This window comes from Rhinolophus sinicus, chromosome 18, assembly GCF_057876585.1.
Source record: "Rhinolophus sinicus isolate RSI-liver-muscle chromosome 18, RSI-T2T, whole genome shotgun sequence".
NCBI classification, from domain to species: domain Eukaryota; kingdom Metazoa; phylum Chordata; class Mammalia; order Chiroptera; family Rhinolophidae; genus Rhinolophus; species Rhinolophus sinicus.
In genome coordinates, this window is record NC_142518.1 from 74,071,868 (window position 1) to 74,092,333 (window position 20,466).

The following is a 20,466-nucleotide window of genomic DNA, read 5'->3' on the forward strand; positions in this document are numbered from 1 at the left end:
GGGGGTTCACACAGTGTGAGGGATATAAATGATAAACGTCTAAGTTTTGCTTTGTCTTGTGCACCTGAAACTAATTAAAAAAATAAATAAATAAATAAAAATTTAAAAAAAAAAAGAAATCAAAATAAAATTAACCAATAATGTTGGAAAAAAAAATAAAAAAAAATAAAATTCTAACTAGCATAGCAGAGGGATCTTGAAAAAAAAATTAATTTTTAGGTTTGTCTATTATAGCTTTGGTCTGCTGTTCCACAAAGATGGCTAAAATGAATTTATCATTTCTGCTGTGTTTTGTCATTTCTTTTCTTTCCCAGAATTGCATGATGTTTTGGAAGCATTTTGAATTCTTAAATCACAGCTGAACAAGAATAAAGAGAGACCACTGTTAATACCAATCTGAGCAAAATAAAATTACATTTATTTGTGCTTTATACTCCTTTAAATTTAGATAATACTCTGCAATATTTCAATCATGTAATATTCTCTCTCTTTTTAACTGATAGATATGTAGGTATATTGATTTATAAAGTTTAGATAGGATACACGGGGAAAAGTAATGGTGCTGAATTTAATCTCATCTCTTCTGTGAATATACACTTTACCACAGAATTCAAGATCTTAAATAAAATGGTTCAACAAACAAATGAAGTTAACAGCAACTGGCATGAACACATATCAAATGCATTCTTATTAATATAGAAATGTTCTCAAATCACAATTTGTTTTTCACCACAGGATGAGCCACATTTTATATTTGATATTAGCCATATATACTCACTTTTAAAGTAAATTTTATTTATGTCACCAAAGCAGAATATTATCTTAGCCCATTTCAAAAATATCATAGTTTCTGTTCATTCATCTCAAAAGCAGGGTGATCAGCAAAGCTATTACTAATATCTTGATGCACCTTGCTTATACTACATGGCTGAAATTGTAACTACCAATTTTTTAAATAGGAAGTTTATTTAATATACTGGCTGTGTTTCATTTTGTAATAGAAAACTTAATGCAAAGTATTTTATATTGCCATCTCTCCAGTGTAAAATGTTCATATTATGCTTTTCAGTCTTTTTTTTTTACTCATATTCTGCCATTATTTACTTAAGTTTTACTATTTGTCATTCTCATTTCCAAGGCAGGCTGTACAGTTCAATGCATGTTTATAAATTAAAGATTTGTTGAATATCAGTTCCTCATTTGACAGCAGGGAAATAAAAGAAAAAATGCCAAAGGACAAAAAGCAAAATGCTGTTTTCATCCCATGCCCTCAGGCAGAAATGGAAATTGTTGGTTCTTGTTATTTGATCTGGACATTGGCTAGAAAATTGCTGCTTTAGTGAATCTTTCTAAAGGTCAGTTAAATATACTGAATTTCATGTCCACAGATCATAACCTAACCTGAGCCAAATTTGTTATAATGCTTGCCCAGATACAGGAAAAAGTGCATGGAAACAAATAAAGAATTAGTCATGTCATTTTCATAGATAGAGAGTACATTATAGTTTTACAACATTTTTTAGTTATAAAACCCCTGGAGAGAGAGAGAGAGAGAGAGAGAGAGAGAGAGAGAGAGAGGGAGAGAGAGAGAGAGAGAGAGAGAACGAGAACTTCTCACAGATAATACATGTTTTTGAGATTTTCCTTTTTTTCCACTAGCTGGTTCCATTTGGCTGCCTATAAATTTAGAGCCCCTATATACCCCTAATTCACTTAGCTATATCCATACAATTCCTGTCATTGGATAAGTAGATTCAGCTTTTGAATTTAATTGACTTTGTTCATCCTGATCTTACCAGGATGCCTATTTCTGGCAGTGTTCATAGAAAAGATCTATCCTGTGAAAAGTACAGTATAATACCTGTTACTACTAATAGTAATAACAATGAAGAAAGAAATCTTGCCTACTAATAATTATTGAGTTCTCTGTACCTAACCTGTTACAGTATAAAATCAAATTAATTTTTAAATTCTAACTAACCTTATGAACTTACATTCCAAAGTGATTATTCAGAGCAATATCAAGAACAGAGATAAGCAAAAGTGTAAAGCTGATCTACTTTTTGTGAATGGAAATATTGTGTCTCTATTGGCAAATACATTTCATTTATAGAATATGCTATATGAATATCTGAGCTAATACCTAAAATAAGTTTTGTTACTCACTACTAATATGTGATAGTAGTGAATCAATATCTAATAACTTCTATTTGTAGACATTTCTGTTCTAATCTTTACATGCTTAGTTTTGATTCCTAACCCAATGAATCTTTTGCAACTTGCTTCTGCTCTGGTGGTTCATCTTGCTGCTGAATTGTAACATCTTGCCTCTTGAACTTCAGGTCTACCAGGTGCTGTAGTTCTTTCTCAAAAGCCCTATTTTGAAGTACAGCAATAAACATGAAAAAAAAAAAGATTTCTCCAGATTTAAGTCTTTGGTTTCTTATCATTATTTTGTCGAACTGTTCTCCTGGGACATATTTCAAAGGACAAATAAGTTAATTTGAAAACTCAGTTATTAAAAAACAACTTGCATTAAACAAACAAACTACTTGGACTTTAGTGTAACAATAGGCAGTAATCCATATAGAACTATTGATAGTGAGCATTTAGAAACTTTTATAGCAATTTGACAGTGTAGTTCTATTTGTTCAATATAACCAAAAGGTAGGGTTATATTTTCTTTGTCTTTGGTTTTTATTTTATTTTTAGTAATTTTTATTGTATTTTATAAAAAGATACTAGTCCATGATGGGCCAGGAATTAAAAGATTGATCTGTCATCAGAAATAATTTGAGAAATACTTTCTTAAAAAAACATACTTGAATATCCTAAAGTTATGTGCATGGTGCTAAAAATATGTCTAACTCACTGTTAGGTTTGTTATACCAAATTCTATCATCTGTTTGCTAGTAAAATAACCAGATATGCCTCTTAAAACTGCTTCAACACTTGTTAACACTGGTGTTGTATTAACTAGGCTTGCCTGGAATACCAGGAGAGAAGGGCGATCCAGGGCCTCCTGGGTTTGATGTTCCAGGACCCCCTGGTGAGAGAGGCAGTCCAGGGATCCCTGGGACACCTGGTCCTATGGGACCACCAGGATCACCAGGGCTTCCAGGAAAAGCAGGTGCCTCTGGCTTTCCAGGTAATTTGTTTAAACTTTTCTCTGGGATTGGATTCAGGAAATTAAAACTAATATGACTCTGGTATATTATTCTCTTGTTGTACTTCTCTGGATTGACACTGTCCCTTATGGAAAAGTGTTAAATGCCTTTGATTGCAGGAAACTAACTTTGCTATTTGCATTACACTTTCTTTGTGAGAATTCTAGTTATATATTTCTGTATAAAGAAAAAGACCCCCAAATTTAATGGTTTAAATCAACTTTTTGAATTTGCTCAAGATTTTGTGGGTCATGAATTAAGAGATGTCTTAATGGGGTTATTTACCTCTGATCCACATGGCACCAACTGCAGTGGTTGGGGTGGAGGATCTACTCCCAAGATGGCACTTCTTTGACAACTGAGTGTTCCTTGGCCTCTTCACGTGGTATCTCGTTATCAATACTGCCTCTTCACATGGCTTGGGCTCCTCACATTGTGGTAGTGTCAGGGTAGTTACTCTCCTTTCAAGGCAGTTGGTTTCCCAAAGAGAAAATTCCCCAAACCAAAAGTGAGTTTTCCGAGAGCCCCAGGTAGAAGCTGCAAAACTTCTTGTGATCTAGCCTTGGGAGTCATACAGTGTCACTTAATCAAGGGCAAGGCACAGAGTCACCCCAATTTCAAGGGGGAAAGACTGCACAAGGGTTTGTATGCAGGGACATATGGTTCATTGGGGGCCATTTTTGGAGGTTAGCTACCAAAGTGAGTCTTTTTATTCATGAGTATTGGCAATAGTGGTCACTAAGATTACAGAAATTAACAAAGGGTTAAAACTTAATGCTTTCCCTCCAACTCTAAATAGTTTTCCAGTTGATATCTTAAAACTTATCTTTTGTCTGTCCAAGGAAGGTAAAGGAAAGGTAAAAGTTACTTATTGATATTCTTCAAAGGTGCCAAAGGTGAAATGGGTATGATGGGACCTCCAGGCCCACCAGGACCCTTGGGAATTCCTGGCAGGAGTGGTGTTCCTGGTCTCAAAGGTAATATTCAGTTTGCTGGCAGATGGATGTAAGAGAAAATTAAACATTGCTTTGTTTCAGTATAGAATATTTTTATTTGACTGTTTTAAAATGAGCAATGTTTCCTGGTAGTTTATTTCTATGTGATAGGACATTCAAATAGGTCCTGTTCTCAATTTGGTGGCATGTTTAGTTTGGATACCATGAAATATGGTAAATGCTTAGCTCAAAAGAACAAAATATAGGGATTAAACTTTGATTTGTTTCACAGTCTCTGTAATTGTCAAAGAATCCCAGAAGAAAGAGGGATTGTTATTTGAGTATAAAAATGTGTGTGAGCTCAAGTTATTCATAGGCAATAACCAAGGTGCATAAGTGTTTTCGGGTGGTCTGCAGCCCACCCAACTATGGAACATATGAATGATATTTATATTCATTAATCCTGGGTGGATAAATCTGATCTGTTGTGTCTTCCCCACGCATGTTGGTTTTAGGTGATGATGGTTTGCATGGTCAGCCAGGATCTCCTGGTGCTACAGGAGAAAAAGGTAGTAAAGGAGAGCCTGGCCTTCCAGGCCCTCCTGGACGAATGGATCCAGATCAGCTGGTCTCAAAAGGCGAGAAGGGGGACCCTGGTTTACCAGGTGAGTGAATGTATTTATTAATGAATACATTTCCAGGTATATCTGAAGTTTAATTTTTAACATCATGAAAAGTCACTTGTAGTCCTGGATTCACTTACAAAAAACACTTAGATGTATCAAATTTTGGTAATGAAAATTAGTCGTCACTTGATTTTTACTGTTTCACTGATCAACTTATATTTGAGTATTTTCTTTGTAGTTTATCTATCACAAACTGTGAGGTTTTATATTTTTTATTAAATTTGTTGTTAATAAAATTATATGTTTCAAGTGTATATTTCTATAATACATCATCTATATATCACACTATGTGCTCACCACCCAGAGTCAGTTCTCCTTCCATCACCATATATTTGATCCCCTTTTCCCTCTTCTACCACCCCCTTCCCCCTTTACACTCTAGAAACCACTGAACTGTTGCTGTCTGGGTCTGAGTTTTTGCTTCTCTTGTTCATTTGTTGCTTTCAGTTTTATATCCCACATATGAATGAAATCATATGGTTCTCGACTTTTTCTGTCTGACTTATTTCACTTGGAATGATAATCTCAAAATCCATCCATGTTTTAAAATAGACTTAGGCAGTCATCTACAGGCCTTCAAAAAAAAAAGTATAGGATATAGTTGTGAGAAAAAGATAACTAGTCCGAATCACTTGGGAAACAGATTGCAGTGTTTGGGAAATTTGCTCGTCCTTTAATTTTTTCTTTTCCTTGAAACCAGATGGGGATGAGTGGTACATTGTTGCCCTGCAGTGTTTTGATATCCATATCATACTTGGCTTTTAAATAGAGTTCATTGTTATACTACCTTGGCAGAATAAACAAATACTGGACTATGAACAGCCAAGATCAGCCTTGGGGGGAAGTCACTAAAAGTAGGTCTAGGGAACAACTGTGTTTTTATAGCTATTTTATTAGAAGTGAATAAGGTATGAAGTATAGCTTTATTCTTTAAATAAAAAATCTCTTTTCATTTTTATGAAAGTATAACATATTCATAACAAAGCCTCAGAAAATATGGATAAACACAAATAAAAAACACACAATCCAATCTATATAGACTAGCCTTTCAGACAACATGGAACTTTAAAAATACGTTTGTTTATGTGGTTATGGTCACGGAACGTGGAGTACAGCATAGGGAATAGAGTCAATAGAACTGTAACAGCTGTATATGATGTCAGACGGGTAGTAGATTGGGGGAGGGGGTTGTCACTTTAAGAGGGGTATAAATGTCTAACTATTACATTGTTTTGTACACCTGAAACTAATAATAAAAAATAGCTTTGTTTATTTGTAGCTAGTAGTAAAGTTTGTGGCTCTTTTTGTGTTGTAACCATTAATATTTTCAGTCCATTTGTGCATGTGAGTGTGTGTGTGTGGGGAGGTGTACATGTGTACACAGATGTTAAAAATTTCCCTATGAGCAGGACTTGGTGGGATTTTTTTCCTCAAAAAAGTGTTTAAGACATTAGTGTAGTTTTGTATATCATGAAAGATGCAAGGCTGCCTAATTGTTTATTACTGCAAAAATGAGATCTTTCTTGAATTACTTGTTGCAAGATTTCTCTTTAAATTATACCTTCTGTAAAATAGAGGCAATAAACTATACTTACCTCTAATATAGAGTTCTTAAAGATAGTTGTAGAATATAAGAGATAGCCTAGAGATAATATGCCCCAAATCCTTCATTTAATAGTATAAGAAACTGAGGTCCACAGAAGAAAGTGTCTTAATTATTGAATGCTCTGAATTTCTTAATGGTAACTAAATAAAAAGTGAAGGATTTTAGTATTAGTCCAGTTCATAGTACTATGTCAGAATATCACTGGTACCTATATTTCCCTCACATTTCAGAATTTGAGTAGCTTACTTTGCCAAATTCATTTAATGAATGAATGATATCATCCTAACTTGTCTTCCTTGGAAGGTATTCCTGGACTTTCGGGGCCAAAAGGTTACCAGGGTTTGCCTGGAGATCCAGGGCAACCTGGACTGAGTGGACAACCTGGATTACCAGGACCACCAGGTAAGGATGATAGACCACCTGTAGTAATTGAATGGCTAATCTTGTACCCTGGGAAAGTATGTATTTATCATGTGTGGTAATGTTTTGGATCCGGTCATCACAATATACTTGCGAAGCTACTGAGATATGAAGTTTCCCTTTAGCAAAAATGTTTCCATTTGGCCTGAGTATCAACAGAAAAGATTTGTAGGATGTTTTGATTTACTCACTTTTTTCTTTTTGTGGTAGCAGAATCAGAATTACAAGTATATCCAAGTGAGGTGCTCTGTTTTATTTACATGAATTGCAACACATGTTATTAAGATAATTATCTGCTAGGAGCCAGAAAAATTCACCTTTTCCGATTCTTTCTCTTCAGACAAGTAAATCATTAAACCATATAAAACAGATGGCTTTAAAAGTAGATACTGATTGAAAAAAATAGATGCTTTTTTTTTTTTTAAGTTTCAAGGGATGAAAATTTCACAGCCTACTTTGGTAGTCTGTTACAGCATTAATCACCATTACAGTCAACATGTTTGTTTGTTTTTTCCTTATCTCTAATAAAATTCTTTCTTGATGCTTCTTAAGCCTTTTTTTTTTAGTTGTGACCCTAAGGAATAAAAAGGAGCTGGTCCGCATTTTCAAACCAACTCTTTAGATCAGTTATTCTGCTCTGCACTCTGCACATGAGTACATTGCCTTGACATAGTTGGAAAGATAATTTATCTCCCTTTCTGTCCTTCCCATCTTCTGCATTCACTTCCCCAAATTGTAAGTAAATGTGAAAGAAAAAAAGAAAAGAAAAAAAGTTTCAGACAACACTGTGGTCCTTAGAAAATACCTACGTGACCCATAGAGCTCAAACACCTAAGCTCTAGGAAGAGTGTGTAAACAGAGCAACATGACTGTTGGGGTAATAGTCCAGAACCTCTCCATCAACTCATTCATCCATGGCCTAATGTACTAGGGGCACATCATGACAGGTTACCACTTTCCTCTTCATGCTCTCATACTCAGGGTCTACATTGGGAAAGCCACTTAATCTTTTAAAAACAGATTCATTACATTGGATCAATCTGTGATAAATGCAGTAAGGGTAATTATACACATGCAACAAATAGGATTTCAGGTGTTTGGAATTGTCTTAGGGCAAGAAACAAGGTGTCCTGGTAAAATTTTTCCATTTTTTAAATAAATGTGTATTAGGAAACCTTTGTTACTATCATTATATTGTAATACGTTCCTATGGAGATTTCTTAGGTACGTCTTGCCTATTTTATGCTGAGCTAGAGCAGTGGAACTTAATCATGTATAAAGATTTGATCCATCGAATTCCATGCTTGCATTTTAATTATGACAAATTCTAAGAAAGCAGACAATCTCAATATTGTTGACTTCTCTTAATTTTATCAATTCGACTTTTCTAGGTCCCAAGGGTATCCCTGGTCCGCCTGGAAACCCAGGACTTACAGGACCCCCTGGACTTAAAGGAAATATAGGTGATATGGGTTTTCCAGGTGAGTGATGAAAATCTCCCAAATATTTAGTTCCATTAATGGAAGATGTTTCACTCTCTTTGTTACCAAAAAAGAGACTGGTGTTGATAGAATCAAACTGAGACAATATCTAAATTAATTGGTGAGTGAAGCTCTATCATTACACAAATATTTGGAGTGGGAATTAAAGAACAGACCTTTAGAAACCTTAAAAGAATTCACAAACTTATATTTTTTCTCTAGCTGCACCCTTTTTGCTTAAACTTCCTTTAAAAATAGGCTTTTACATAATCCTGGTTGTAAAGCTCATTATTATATAACTCAGAATTTGCAGAGTTCTTTTTAAAAATCTTTTTGCTTAGTCACGTGCATCATGGATAAAACATATTTTATACACTATTGCATGCTCCATGTTTTTAACAGGCCCTCATGGTGTGAAAGGGTCTCCTGGTACCCCTGGAGTTCCTGGACAACCTGGCTCCCCAGGATTACCTGGACAGAAAGGAGAAAAAGGTGATCCTGGTGCTTCAGGCATTGGTCTTCCAGGTCTTCCTGGCCCAAAGGTAGTCCAATTTTAGGTATATGCCTGAACAAATGTAATGTTTCTGTGCTCATTCCGAACACTTCGTTAAACAAACTACACAATGACATGGTCTAGTCTTGGCAAGAAATTCATTCCTTCTCTTTTTTCTTATATGGTAAGAAGATATGTTGATATGTTTAGGGTTTGCAGCCAGTCCAAAAAGGAGGAAAAAAACTTTCTGATTATTTTTTATTTTCCTCTGTCTTACTCTGTGTGGGTTTCAGTAAACCAAAGGCATGTTTCTGCCTGGTTTTGGTTTTCCTTTCCCTCTTAGTGATGGGGTTCTTGGTCTTTGTCCAATTGTTATTACTAATTTCAAGAGACTTAAACAAACAGAGTAACTTACACAATTAATGAAAGTGTAGTACTCTTCGGAACTGCATATCTCAGGTATTTCTCCAAAAACAGTTTTGCATATCCCTCTATGCCCCCACTCAGTGAGAAAGCTTTGGTGGTATTTCTCAAACAGTCAGATTTGGAACTTCTTTTAGAATCATGAATTCAACAAATATTTGATAACTGAGTAATTTCACATAAAACAATTCTTACTGATCTGTACAAGTACTTTATAACTAGTGGAGATGCATCCATTGTCTATTACATATGTTGGAAATATTTTCTCCCGGTCAATTATTTGTCTTATAAAGTTGTTTAATAATTCAATCAGAACATAAAGTTAGGGAGTATTAGAAGAGGAATTGTGTTACTCAACTTCTACAGAATTAGTGAAAATTCCCACTGACATAAGAACTTATTTAATAAGATTTTAAAGACAATTTCTGTTTAATAGTATACAAAGACAGTAATTTGATGGCCCAGTTGATCAACTTATTGTAACAGAAAATCAAGAGAAGTTTCTGCATATTAATTGTAGATTGACTGTGTCAAATGTGTTGAAATTAATCTAAATTTTTTGTGTTAAATCTGAATTTTACCAGTAATATATAAATACATACGTTTCTTTTTTCTATTTGTTTATTTATTTATGGTCTCAAGTGCAGAAACCAACATAATAACTAGACATTTGCACTCCTTACAAAGTGATAAGCCCAACATGTCTACTACCCATCTGAACCCATATATAGCTATTATAATACTATTAACAGTGTGCCCTACACTGTACTTTACATGCATGACTATGTATGTTTTTTAATTATAGTTGACATTCAATATTATTTTATACTAATTTCAGGTGTATAGCATAATGGTTAGACATTTATGTAATTTATGAAGAGATACGCCTGATAAATCTAGTACCCATCTGACACTATACATAGTTTTCACATTATTGACTATATTCTCCATACTATATTTCACATCCCTGTGACTGTTTTGTGAGTACTGATTTGTACTTCCTAATCCCTTCACCATGTACACTAGAAAAAAAATGTATAGTCTGACGTTCTAGGGTGAAGTGCTCTATAAATGTCAATTATGTGCTTTTCATCTAATGTGTCATTTAGGGCTGCCATTTTGCTATTGATTTTCTGTTTGGATAATCTGTCCATCGCTGTCAATGATGTATTTAAGTCCCCTAGTATAATTGTATTTTGGTCAATTTCTCCCTTTAGTTCTGTTAGTAGTTGCTTGGTATATTTCGGTGCTCCCTGATTGGGGGCATAAATATTGATGACTGACTGGTATGTCTTCTTATTGTATAGTCCCCTTCATTATTATAAAATGTCCATCTTTGTCTCTTGTTCCTTTTTTTATCCTGAAGTCTGTTTCATCAGAAGTCAGTATGACTACACCCGCTTTTCTCTGAATGCCATTTCCTTGGAGTGTAAGTTTCCACCCTTTCACTTTGAGTCTGCATTTGTCCTTGTAGCTGAGATATGTCTCTTGGAGGCAGCATATGGTAGTCTTTAGTTTGTGGATCTAATCAGCTATTCTCTGACTTTCTATTGGTGAGTTCAGTCCATTCACATTTAGGGTGATTATTGATATGTGAGGATTTCCTATCATTCTATCTTTGGTTTTCTGGTAAGATTGTACCTCCATTGTTTCTTCGCCTTTTTGTTGTTGTCTGTTATATCTCTGTGGTGGTATTCTGTGTGGTGGTATTTTTCCCTCAGTTTCTTCTTTTATTACGCTATATATTTCAGTTCTGGATATTTTTTTTTAATTTATTGGGGTGACAATTGTTAGTGAAATTACATGGATTTCAGGTGTACAATTCTGTATTACATCATCTATAAATCCCATTGTGTGTTCACCACCCAGAGTCAGTTCTCCTTCCATCAACATATATTTGATCCCCCTTACCCTCATCTACCACCCCCACCCCCCATCCCCCTTACCCTCTGGTAACCACTAAACTATTGTCTGTGTCTATGAGTTTTTGTTTCTCATTTATTTGTCCTGTGCTTTTGCTTTTTTTGATTTATATACCACATATCAGTGAAATCATGTGGTTCTCTGCTTTTTCTGTCTGACTTATTTCGCTTAGCATCGTACTCTCAAGATCCATCCATGTTGTTACAAATGGTACTATTTCACCTTTTCTTATGGCAGAAGAGTATTCCATTGTGTATATATACCACATCTTCTTTATCTAGTCATGTAATGAAGGACACTTTGGATGTTTCCATGTCTTGGCCACCGTAAACAAAGCTGCAATGAACTTTGGAGCACACGTGTCTTTATGTATAAATGTTTTCAGATTTTTTGGGTAGATACCTAGGAGAGGGATTGCTGGGTCATATGGTAATTCTATTCGTAATTTTTTGAGGAACCTCCACACTGTCTTCCATAACGGCTGCACCAGTCTGCATTCCACCAACAGTGTATGAGGGTTCCTTTTTCTCCACAGCCTCTCCAACACTTGTTACTATTTGTCTTGTTGATGATAGCCATTCTAACTGGGGTGAGGTGATATCTCATTGTGGTTTTGATTTGCACTTCTCTGATGATTCGTGACGTTGAGCATTTTTTCATATGTCTATTTGCCATTTGTATGTTCTCTTTAGAGAAATGTCTCTTCAGGTCGTCTACCCATTTTTCAATTGGGTTGTTTTTTTTTTTTTTTTTTCCGTTGTTGAGTTTCATGAGTTCCTTGTACATTTTGGATATTAGCCCCTTAATGGAAGCGCTGTTTGCAAAAATCTTCTCCCATTCAGTGGATTGCCTCTTTATTTTGTCGATGGTTACCTTTGCTGTGCAGAAGCTTTTAAGTTTCTTATAGTCCCATTCGTTTATTTTAGCTTTTACTTCCATTGCCTTTGGAGTCAAATTCATAAAATGCTCTTTGAACCCAAGGTCCATAAGTTTAGTACCTATGTTTTCTTCTAGGCAGTTTATTGTGTCAGGTCTTATGCTTAAGTCTTTGATCCATTTTGAATTAATTTTGGTACATGGTGACCGATAGCAGTCCAGTTTCATTCTTTTGCGTGTGGCTATGCAATTCTCCCAGCCCAATTTATGGAAGAAGCTGTCTTTCCTCCATTATATGTTTTTAGCTTCTTTATCAAAAATTACCTGTGCATATTTATGTGGTTTTATTTCTGGGTTCTCAATTCTATTCCATTGGTCTATGTGTCTGTTTTTCTGCTAATACCATGCTGTTTTGATTATTGTAGCCCTGTAGTACAAGCTAAAGTCAGGGAGTGTGATACCTCCAGTATTGTTCTTTTTTCTTAAGATTGCTGTGGCTATTCGGGGTCTTTTGTGGTTCCAAACAAATCTGATGATTTTTTGTTCTATTTCTTTAAAAAATGCCATTGGAATTTTGATGGGGACCGCATTAAATCTGTATATTGCTTTGGGTAATATGGCCATTTTAACTATGTTGATTCTTCCAATCCATGAGCACAGAATGTCTTTCCATTTCTTTGTGTCTTCTTCAATTTCTTTCAAAAATGTCTTATAGTTTTCAGCATATAGGTCCTTCACATCCTTGGTTAAGTTTATTCCTAGGTATTTTATTCTTTTTGCTGCAATTGCAAAAGGGATTGTTTTTTGTATTTCTTTTTCTGAGATTTCATTGTTAGTATATAGGAAAACAATGGACTTTTGTATGTTGATTTTGTAGCCAGCAAATTTACTGTATTCATTGATAGATTCTAATAGGTTTTTGGTGGAGTCTTTAGGGTTTTCTATATATAGCATCATGTCTTCTGCAAAGAGTGATAATTTAACTTCTTCTTTCCCAATTTGGATGGCTTTTATTTCTTTCTCTTCCCTGTTTACTCTGGCAAGGACTTCCAATACTATGTTGAAAAGCAGAGGTGAAGGGGACAGCCCTGTCGTGTTACTGAACATAGAGCAAAGGGCTTCAGTTTTTCACCATTAATGATGAGATTAGCTGAGGGCTTGTCATATATGGCCTTTATTATGTTAAGGTGTTTTCCTTCTATACATATTTTATTAAGTGTTTTAATCATAAATGAATGTTGTACCTTGTCAAATGCTTTTTCTGCATCAATTGATATAATCATATGATTTGTGTCCTTTAATTTGTTTATGTGATGTATCACATTGATGGATTTGCAGATGTTGAAACATCCTTATGCCCCGGGGATGAACCCCACTTGGTCGAGATGGATAATGTTTTTAATGCATTGTTGTATTCGATTTGCTAGAATTTTGTTTAAGATTTTGCATCTGTATTCATCAGAGATATTGGTCTGTAGCTTTCTTTTTTTGTGTTGTCCTTACCAGGTTTTGGTATCAGGGTAATGTTGGCCTCATAAAATGAGTTAGGAAATGTCCTTTCTTCACTTTTTTGGCAGAGTTTGAGCAGGATTAGTATTAGATCCTCTTTGAAGGTTTGGTAGAATTCACTAGTGAAGCCATCTGGTCCCGGACTTTTGCTTTTGGGAAGGTTTTGGATGACTGATTCAATTTCGTTACGGGTGATCGCTCTGTTTAGATTTTCCAGTTCTTCATGGTTTAGCCTTGGAAGGCTATATGTTTCTAAGAACTTGTCCATTTCTTCTAGGTTATTGAATTTGGTGGCTTACAGTTCTTCATAGTATTCTTGGATGATCCTTTGTATTTCTGTTGTGTCCGTGATAACTTCCCCTTTTTCATTTCTGATTTTGTTAGTTAGTGTCTTCTCTCTTTTTATCTTAGTGAGTCTAGCCAAGGGTTTGTCAATTTTTTCAATCTTTTCAAAGAACCAACTCTTTGTCACATTAATTTTTTCTATTGTCATTTTCTTCTCTATTTCATTTAGTTCTGCTCGGATTTTTGTTATTTCCTTTCTTCTGCTGACTTGGGTTTTACTTGTTCTTCTTTTTCTAGTTCTTTAAGGTGTAACATGAGGTTATTTATTTGGTATTTTCTTGTTTCTTGAGATAGGTCTGTAATGATACAAATTTCCCTCTTGAAACTGCTTTCGCTGCATCCCAAAAATTTTGGCAGGATGTACTTTCATTGTAATTTTTTCTATGTGTCTTTTGATCTCCCCTCTCATTTCTTCTTTGACCCAGTCATTCTTTAAAGCATGTTTTTTAATCTCCATGTATTTGTGTTTTTCCCTGCTTTCTTTTTGCAGTTGATATCCAATTTCAAAGCCTTGTGATCAGAGAATATGCTTGGTATGATTTCAGTCTTCTTAAATTTGCTGAGGCTGATTTTGTGTCCTAATATATGGTCTATCCTTGAGAATGTTCCACGTATACTAGAAAAGAATGTATAGTCTGATGTTTTAGGATGAAGTGCTCTATAAATGTCAATTATGTCCATTTCATCTAATGTGTCATTTAGGGCTGCTATTTCGTTATTTATTTTCTGTTTGGATGATCTATCCATAGCTGTCAATGATGTATTTAAGTCCCCTAGTATAATTGTGTTTTTGGTCAATTTGTCCCTTTAGTTCTGTTAGTAGTTGCTTGGTATATTTCGGTGCTCCCTGATTGGGGGCATAAATATTGATGAGTTTTATGGCTTCTTGTTGTATAGTCCCCTTTACCATTATGAAATGTCCATCTTTGTCTCTTGTTTTCTTTTTCATCCTGAAGTCTGTTTCATCTGATATCATTATGGCTACACCTGATTTTCTCTGGTTACCATTTGCTTGCAGTGTCAATTTCCACCCTTTCACTTTGAGTCTATGCTTGTCCTTGTAGCTGAGATGTATCTCTTGGAGACAGCATATGGTTGGGTTTAGTGTTTTGATCCAATCTGCTACTCTGTGCCTTTTTATTGTTGAGTTCAGTCCGTTTACATTTAGGGTGATTATTGATATGTGAGAATTTCCTGTCATTCTATCTTTAGTTTTCTGGTAAGGCTGTGTCTCCATTGTTTCTTTGCCTTTCTGTTGTTGTCTGTTATTTCTGTGTGGTGGTATTCTATTATGGTTCCCTCTGTTTCTTCTTTTACTACAGTATATATTTCAGTTCTGAAATTTTTTTGAGTGGTTACCCTTAAGATTATGTAAAAGAAAGTTTGATATTTGGAGTATTCCGTTTTCTTCAGCACGCTTACTTTCTCCATTCCCATATTCCAGTTCAGGCCTTTACTGTTCCCTTTTTTATATTTTGGTTGCCACTAATTGTCCCTATTGATGGTGGTCGAATAGCCTCCTTTAGTATTTCTTGTAGCGCAGGTCGTGTATTAGAAAATTCCCTCAGCTTCTGTATGTCTGGAAAGGTCTTTATTCCTCCTTCATATCTAAAGGATATCTTTGCTGGATATATTATTCTTGGCTCATAATTTCTCTCTTACAAGAGTTTGAATATTTGGTTCCACTCCCTCCTGGCTGGTAGAGTTTCTGCTGAAAAATCTGATGATAATCTAATGGGCTTTCCTTTGTAGGTTACCGTCTTCTTTTCCCTGGCTGCCTTGAGGATTCTTTCTTTGTCGTTTATTTTAGACAGCTTCAATGCGATGTGCCTTGGAGAAGGCCTGTTTGGATTGAGGTAATTAGGTGTTCTATTTGCTTCTTGGATTCGAGGATCCAGTTCTGTCCAAAAGTTTAGGAAGTTCTCATCAACAATTTGTTTGAATATATTCTCTGTTCCCTTCTCTCTTTCTTCTCCTTCTGGTATGCCCATTATTCCTATATTGCTCTTTCTGATGGAATCAGAAAGTTCTTGTAGAGTTCTTTCATTTCGTTTAAGTCTCAAGTCACTTTCTTCTTCCATCTGTGTCATTTCCAGGTTTGTATGTTCGATGTCACTGATTCTTTCCTCCATCTGGTCAACTGTACTACCTAAGCTGCTTATTTCATTGTTGATTTCTTCTATTGAGTTCTTAATCTCCAGAAATTCTATTTGGTTCTTTTTTAAAATTTCAATCTCTTTCGTAAAATGCTCATGTTGTTCTTTGATTGTGTTTCTGTGTTCATTAAACTGCATTTCTGTGTTTTCTTGCATCTTGTTGAGTTTTTTCAGAACTGCATCTTGAATTCTCTGTCATTTAAGTCACGTATTTCCATATCTTTATGTTCCTTTTCTGGAGACTTTTCACTTTCTTTCTTAGCTATCTTGTTGCTTTGGTTATTCATGGCAATTACTGATTTATTATTTCTCTTCCTCGTCATCTACAGGAGTTGCTTCTGCAACAGGTTGATAGGAAGAGGTCTTTCTTTTGTTTTCCAGTACTTTTTGGTAGAATGTTTTATTTTCTCTCTGACTGCAGCCTTTTTTTTCTCTCTCACATGGTAGTGCTATGTATTCTCTGCACTATTCCAGCTTCTCACACAATGGGGGGATTCCCTGGGAGACGGTCTTCTCCTCTGTTAATGGTTCGCCTGGGTCACAGGGCACAGTGTCCGTTTGGCTATGTGGAGAGCTTTTGAAGTTCCGAAGCTTTTCCTGCACCAGATTCATAATCTGTATGTTTCAGCAGTTCTGTTTACTCCTGCAGGGATCCCAGATAGGTGGGGCCAGGGGCGGGGTGAGTTGTGAGATGTGGTCCAGAGCAATGGCGGCGACCACCACCACATCCGGTCCTGCTTCCACAGCTCCCTTCCCTTTGCCTGAACTAGTTGGGCTGTGAATCTGTGTCTGCGGTCCACACTTCTCAGAACAGCAAATATTCTGTTCTTTTGATCTGACACTGCTACTGTTTTGCTTCTAGCAGCGGGCAGGTAGGGGCGCCTCGAGCTCTGGGAGGGTAGGGAGGGGCCGGCTAGTCTCAGTGCCTAAGGCTTCCGGTCTCTACTCGGCAGTGATGGCTTAAACCACCGTTTTCAGCCTTCTTCCCTTAGTCTTTTCTCTGAGGTCTCTGCCGTAAGTGTTTGGTTCAGCCATGTTATATGCTGCCCCCTCAGCCGTGTGGGCCATAAGTGGAGCCCTAGCAGTCCGAGTTCTTCCGTCTCCCGCAGCTGCAGTAGTTCCGGGATGTAGGGAGCTGGGAGCACTGAGCTAGGTCTGAATCCTGCGCATACGCGGCTGAGTCTCCGCACTTCTCCCTTCCCTCCTCCCCTGCTCATCGGATTCCGCCACCTTTAGGTGAATTCAGTAGTGGGCCTCTTCGTCTTGCCTGTCTGCTGTGCAGGGAGTCCTTTGTGGATTTATTGTTGCTCGATTAGTTGTAAATTCCAGGGGAGCTTTACAGAGGCTCACCTCATGCCGCCATTTTGATCCAGATGAGTTCTGTATATTTTTTGAGTGTTTACCATTAAGTTTATGTAAAAGAAAGTTTCACATTTCGAGTATTCCATTTTCTTCAGCATGCTTACTTTTTCCATTCCCATATTCCAGTTCAGACTTTACTCTCCCCCCTTTTATGTTTTTGTTCTCACAAATCATCCCTATTTATGCTGGTTGAATAGCCTCCTTCAGCATTTCTTGTAGTGCAGGTTGTGTATTAGAAAATTCCCTCAGCTTCTCTATGTCTGAAGAGGTCTTTGTTCCTCCTTCTTCTCTAAAGATAATCTTTGCTGGATATATTATTTTTGGCTCATACTTTCTCTCTTTCAATAGTTTGAATATTTGGTTCCACTCCCTCCTGGTTGTAGAGTGTCTGCTGAAAAATCTGATGCTAATCTAATGGGCTTTCCTTTGTAGGTTACCGTCTTCTTTTCCTTGGCTGCCTTGAGGATTCCTTTTTGCCGTTAGTTTTTGACAGCTTCAATACAATGTGCCTTGGAGAAGGCCAGTTGGGGTTCAGGTAATTAGGTGTTCTGTATGCTTCTTGGATTCGAGGATTCAGTTTTTTCTACAAGTTTGGGAAATTCTCTTCGAGTATTTGTTTGACTATGCTCTCTGTTTCCTTCACTCTTTCTTCTCCTTCTGGTATGCCCATTATTCTTATATTGTTCTTTCTGATGGAGTCAGAAAGTTCTTGTAGCATTCTCTGATTTCTTTTAAGTCGCAGGTCTCTTTCTCCTGCCATCTGTGTCATTTCCAGATTTCTATCTTTGATGTCACTGATTCTTTCCTCCATCTGGTGAACTCTACTACCTAAGCTGGCTATTTCATTTTTCATTTCTTTTACTGAGTTCTTAATCTCCAGAAATTCTGTTTGGTTCTTTTTGCAAATTTCAATCGCTTTGGTGAAATATTCGTTTTGTCCTTTGATTGTGTTTCTGAGTTCATTAAACTGCCTTTCTGTGTTTTCTTGCTTCTGGTTGAGTTTTTTCAGAACTGCAACCTTGAATTCTCTGTCATTTAAGTCCCATGTTTCCATGTCTTTAAGTTAATTTTCTGGAGAATTTTCATTTTCTTTCTGAGCTGTCTTGTTACCTTGGTTATTCATGGCAATTAATGATTTATTATTTCTCTTCCTAGACATCTACAGGAGTGGGTTTTGCAACACTTGGATAGAAAGAGGTATTTCTTTTGTTTTCCAGTAGGTGTTGGTAAAATGTTTTATTTTCTCTCCGACTGCAGTTTTATTCTTTCTCACACTGTAGTGTTATATTTTCTCTGCACTAGTCTGGCTTCTCGCACAATGGGTGGATTCCCTGTTAGGCAGGCTTCTCCTCTGTTAACAGTTTGCTTGGGTCATAGGGCGCAATGTCCTTGTGGGGATGCGGAGAGCTTTTGAAGTTCCAAAGCTCTTCCTGCACCAGATTCAGAGCCCCTGAGTTTCAACAGTTCTGTTTACTCCTGCAGGAATCCACCCAGTTAGGTGGGTACAAGTGCGGGGTGAGTTGTGAGCGGTGGCCCAGAACAATGGCAGCGACCAGCGCCACAGCCAGTCCTGCTTCCACAGCGTCCTCCTCTTTGCCGAACTAGTTGGGCTGTGGAATCTGTGTCTGCGGACCACATTTCTCAGAACAGCAAATATTCTGTTCTTTTGATCTGACTCTGCTGTTGTTCCACTTCTAGCACTGGGCAGTTGTGGCGGGGCAAGCTCTGGGAGGGTAGGGAGGGGGTGGCTAGTCTCAGTGCCTAAGGCTTCCATTGTCTGCTCGGCAGTGAGGGCTTAAACCACCGTTTTCAGCCGCCTTTTCTCCGAGGTCTCTGCCGTGAGCGTTGGGTGCAGCCGTGTTATATGCTGTCCCCTCAGCCCTGTGGGCCACAAACGGAGCCCTAGCAGTCCGAGTTCTTCCTTCTCCCGCAGCTGAGGTAGTTCCAGGATGCAGCGAGCTCGGAGCACTGAGATAGGTCTGCTCTTCTGCTCCCTCGCGGTTCGGTCTCCGTACTTCTCCCTTCTCTCCTGCCAGCTTGCGCAATTCGCCCACCTTTAGGTGAATTCAGTAGTGGGCCTCTTCCTCTTGCCTGTCTGCTGTGCAGGGAGTCCTTTATGGAGTTATTCAATTTGTTGTAAATTCGAGGGGAGATTTCAAGGGGCTTATCTCACACTGCCATTTTTATGATATCCAAGTCGGGATTGTTTTCTTAATTTCTCTTCCTAATAGTTCATTACTGGTATATAAAAATGCAACTGATTTCTGAATATTAATTTTGTGTCCTGATGTTTTCCTAAATTCATTTATTAGTTCTAATTGATGCTTGGTGGAACCTTTGGCATCTCTCTATATAGTATCATGTCATCTGCAAAAAATGACAGTATTATTTCTTTCTTTTCCATTTGGATGCCTTTTATTTCTTATCGGGTTGCTGTGGCTCGATCTTTCAATACTGTGTTGATCAAAAAGTCGTGAAAATGGGCTTCATTTTCTTGTTCCTGATTTTAAGTGGAATACTTTTCGCTTTTCCCAGTTGGATGTGATATTAGCTGTGGATTTGTCATATGAGTATATGTCCTTTGTTATGTTGACATATGTTCCCTCTATTCCCACTTTGCTGAGATTTTTTTTTATCATAAATTGATGCTAGATTTTGTCAAATGCTTTTTCTGCATCTATTGATATGACCATATGATTTTTATTTTGCATTTTGTTTATGTGGTGTTTAATTTGTTTAATTTGTGGCTATTGTACCAAACTTGCATACTAGGAACGAATCTCACTTGATCGTGGTGTATGATCTTTTTAATATATTGCTGAATTCAGTTTGCTAATATTTTGTTTCGGATTTTTACATCTATGTTTATTTGGTAAATTGGCCTATAGTTTTCTTTTTTTGGTAATGTCTGTGTCTGTTTTTGGAATCAGGTTAATGATGTCCTCGTAAAACGGATATTGGGAGCATTCCCTCCTCTTGGATTTTTTGGAATAGTTTGAAGGGGATTGATGTTAATTCACTTTTGAATATTTAGAAAAATTTACCTGTGAAGCCATCTGTTCCATTATTTTTGTTGGAAGCTTC

The 20,466-nt window shown here is 36.7% G+C and overlaps 1 protein-coding gene across 3 annotated transcripts in view; it reads left to right on the plus strand.

Moving 5' to 3' along the window:
* Positions 1–20,466, plus strand: part of COL4A5 (collagen type IV alpha 5 chain) — a 307,204-nt gene that overhangs the window by 222,368 nt on the left and 64,370 nt on the right. For all 3 annotated transcript variants that reach the window (XM_074323263.2, XM_074323259.2, XM_074323260.2), the window contains 6 exons: positions 2,981–3,148; positions 4,055–4,144; positions 4,618–4,767; positions 6,698–6,796; positions 8,206–8,295; positions 8,698–8,837. In XM_074323263.2, coding sequence (XP_074179364.1) covers positions 2,981–3,148; positions 4,055–4,144; positions 4,618–4,767; positions 6,698–6,796; positions 8,206–8,295; positions 8,698–8,837 — 737 coding nt within the window. The remainder of the gene's footprint in view (positions 1–2,980; positions 3,149–4,054; positions 4,145–4,617; positions 4,768–6,697; positions 6,797–8,205; positions 8,296–8,697; positions 8,838–20,466) is intronic.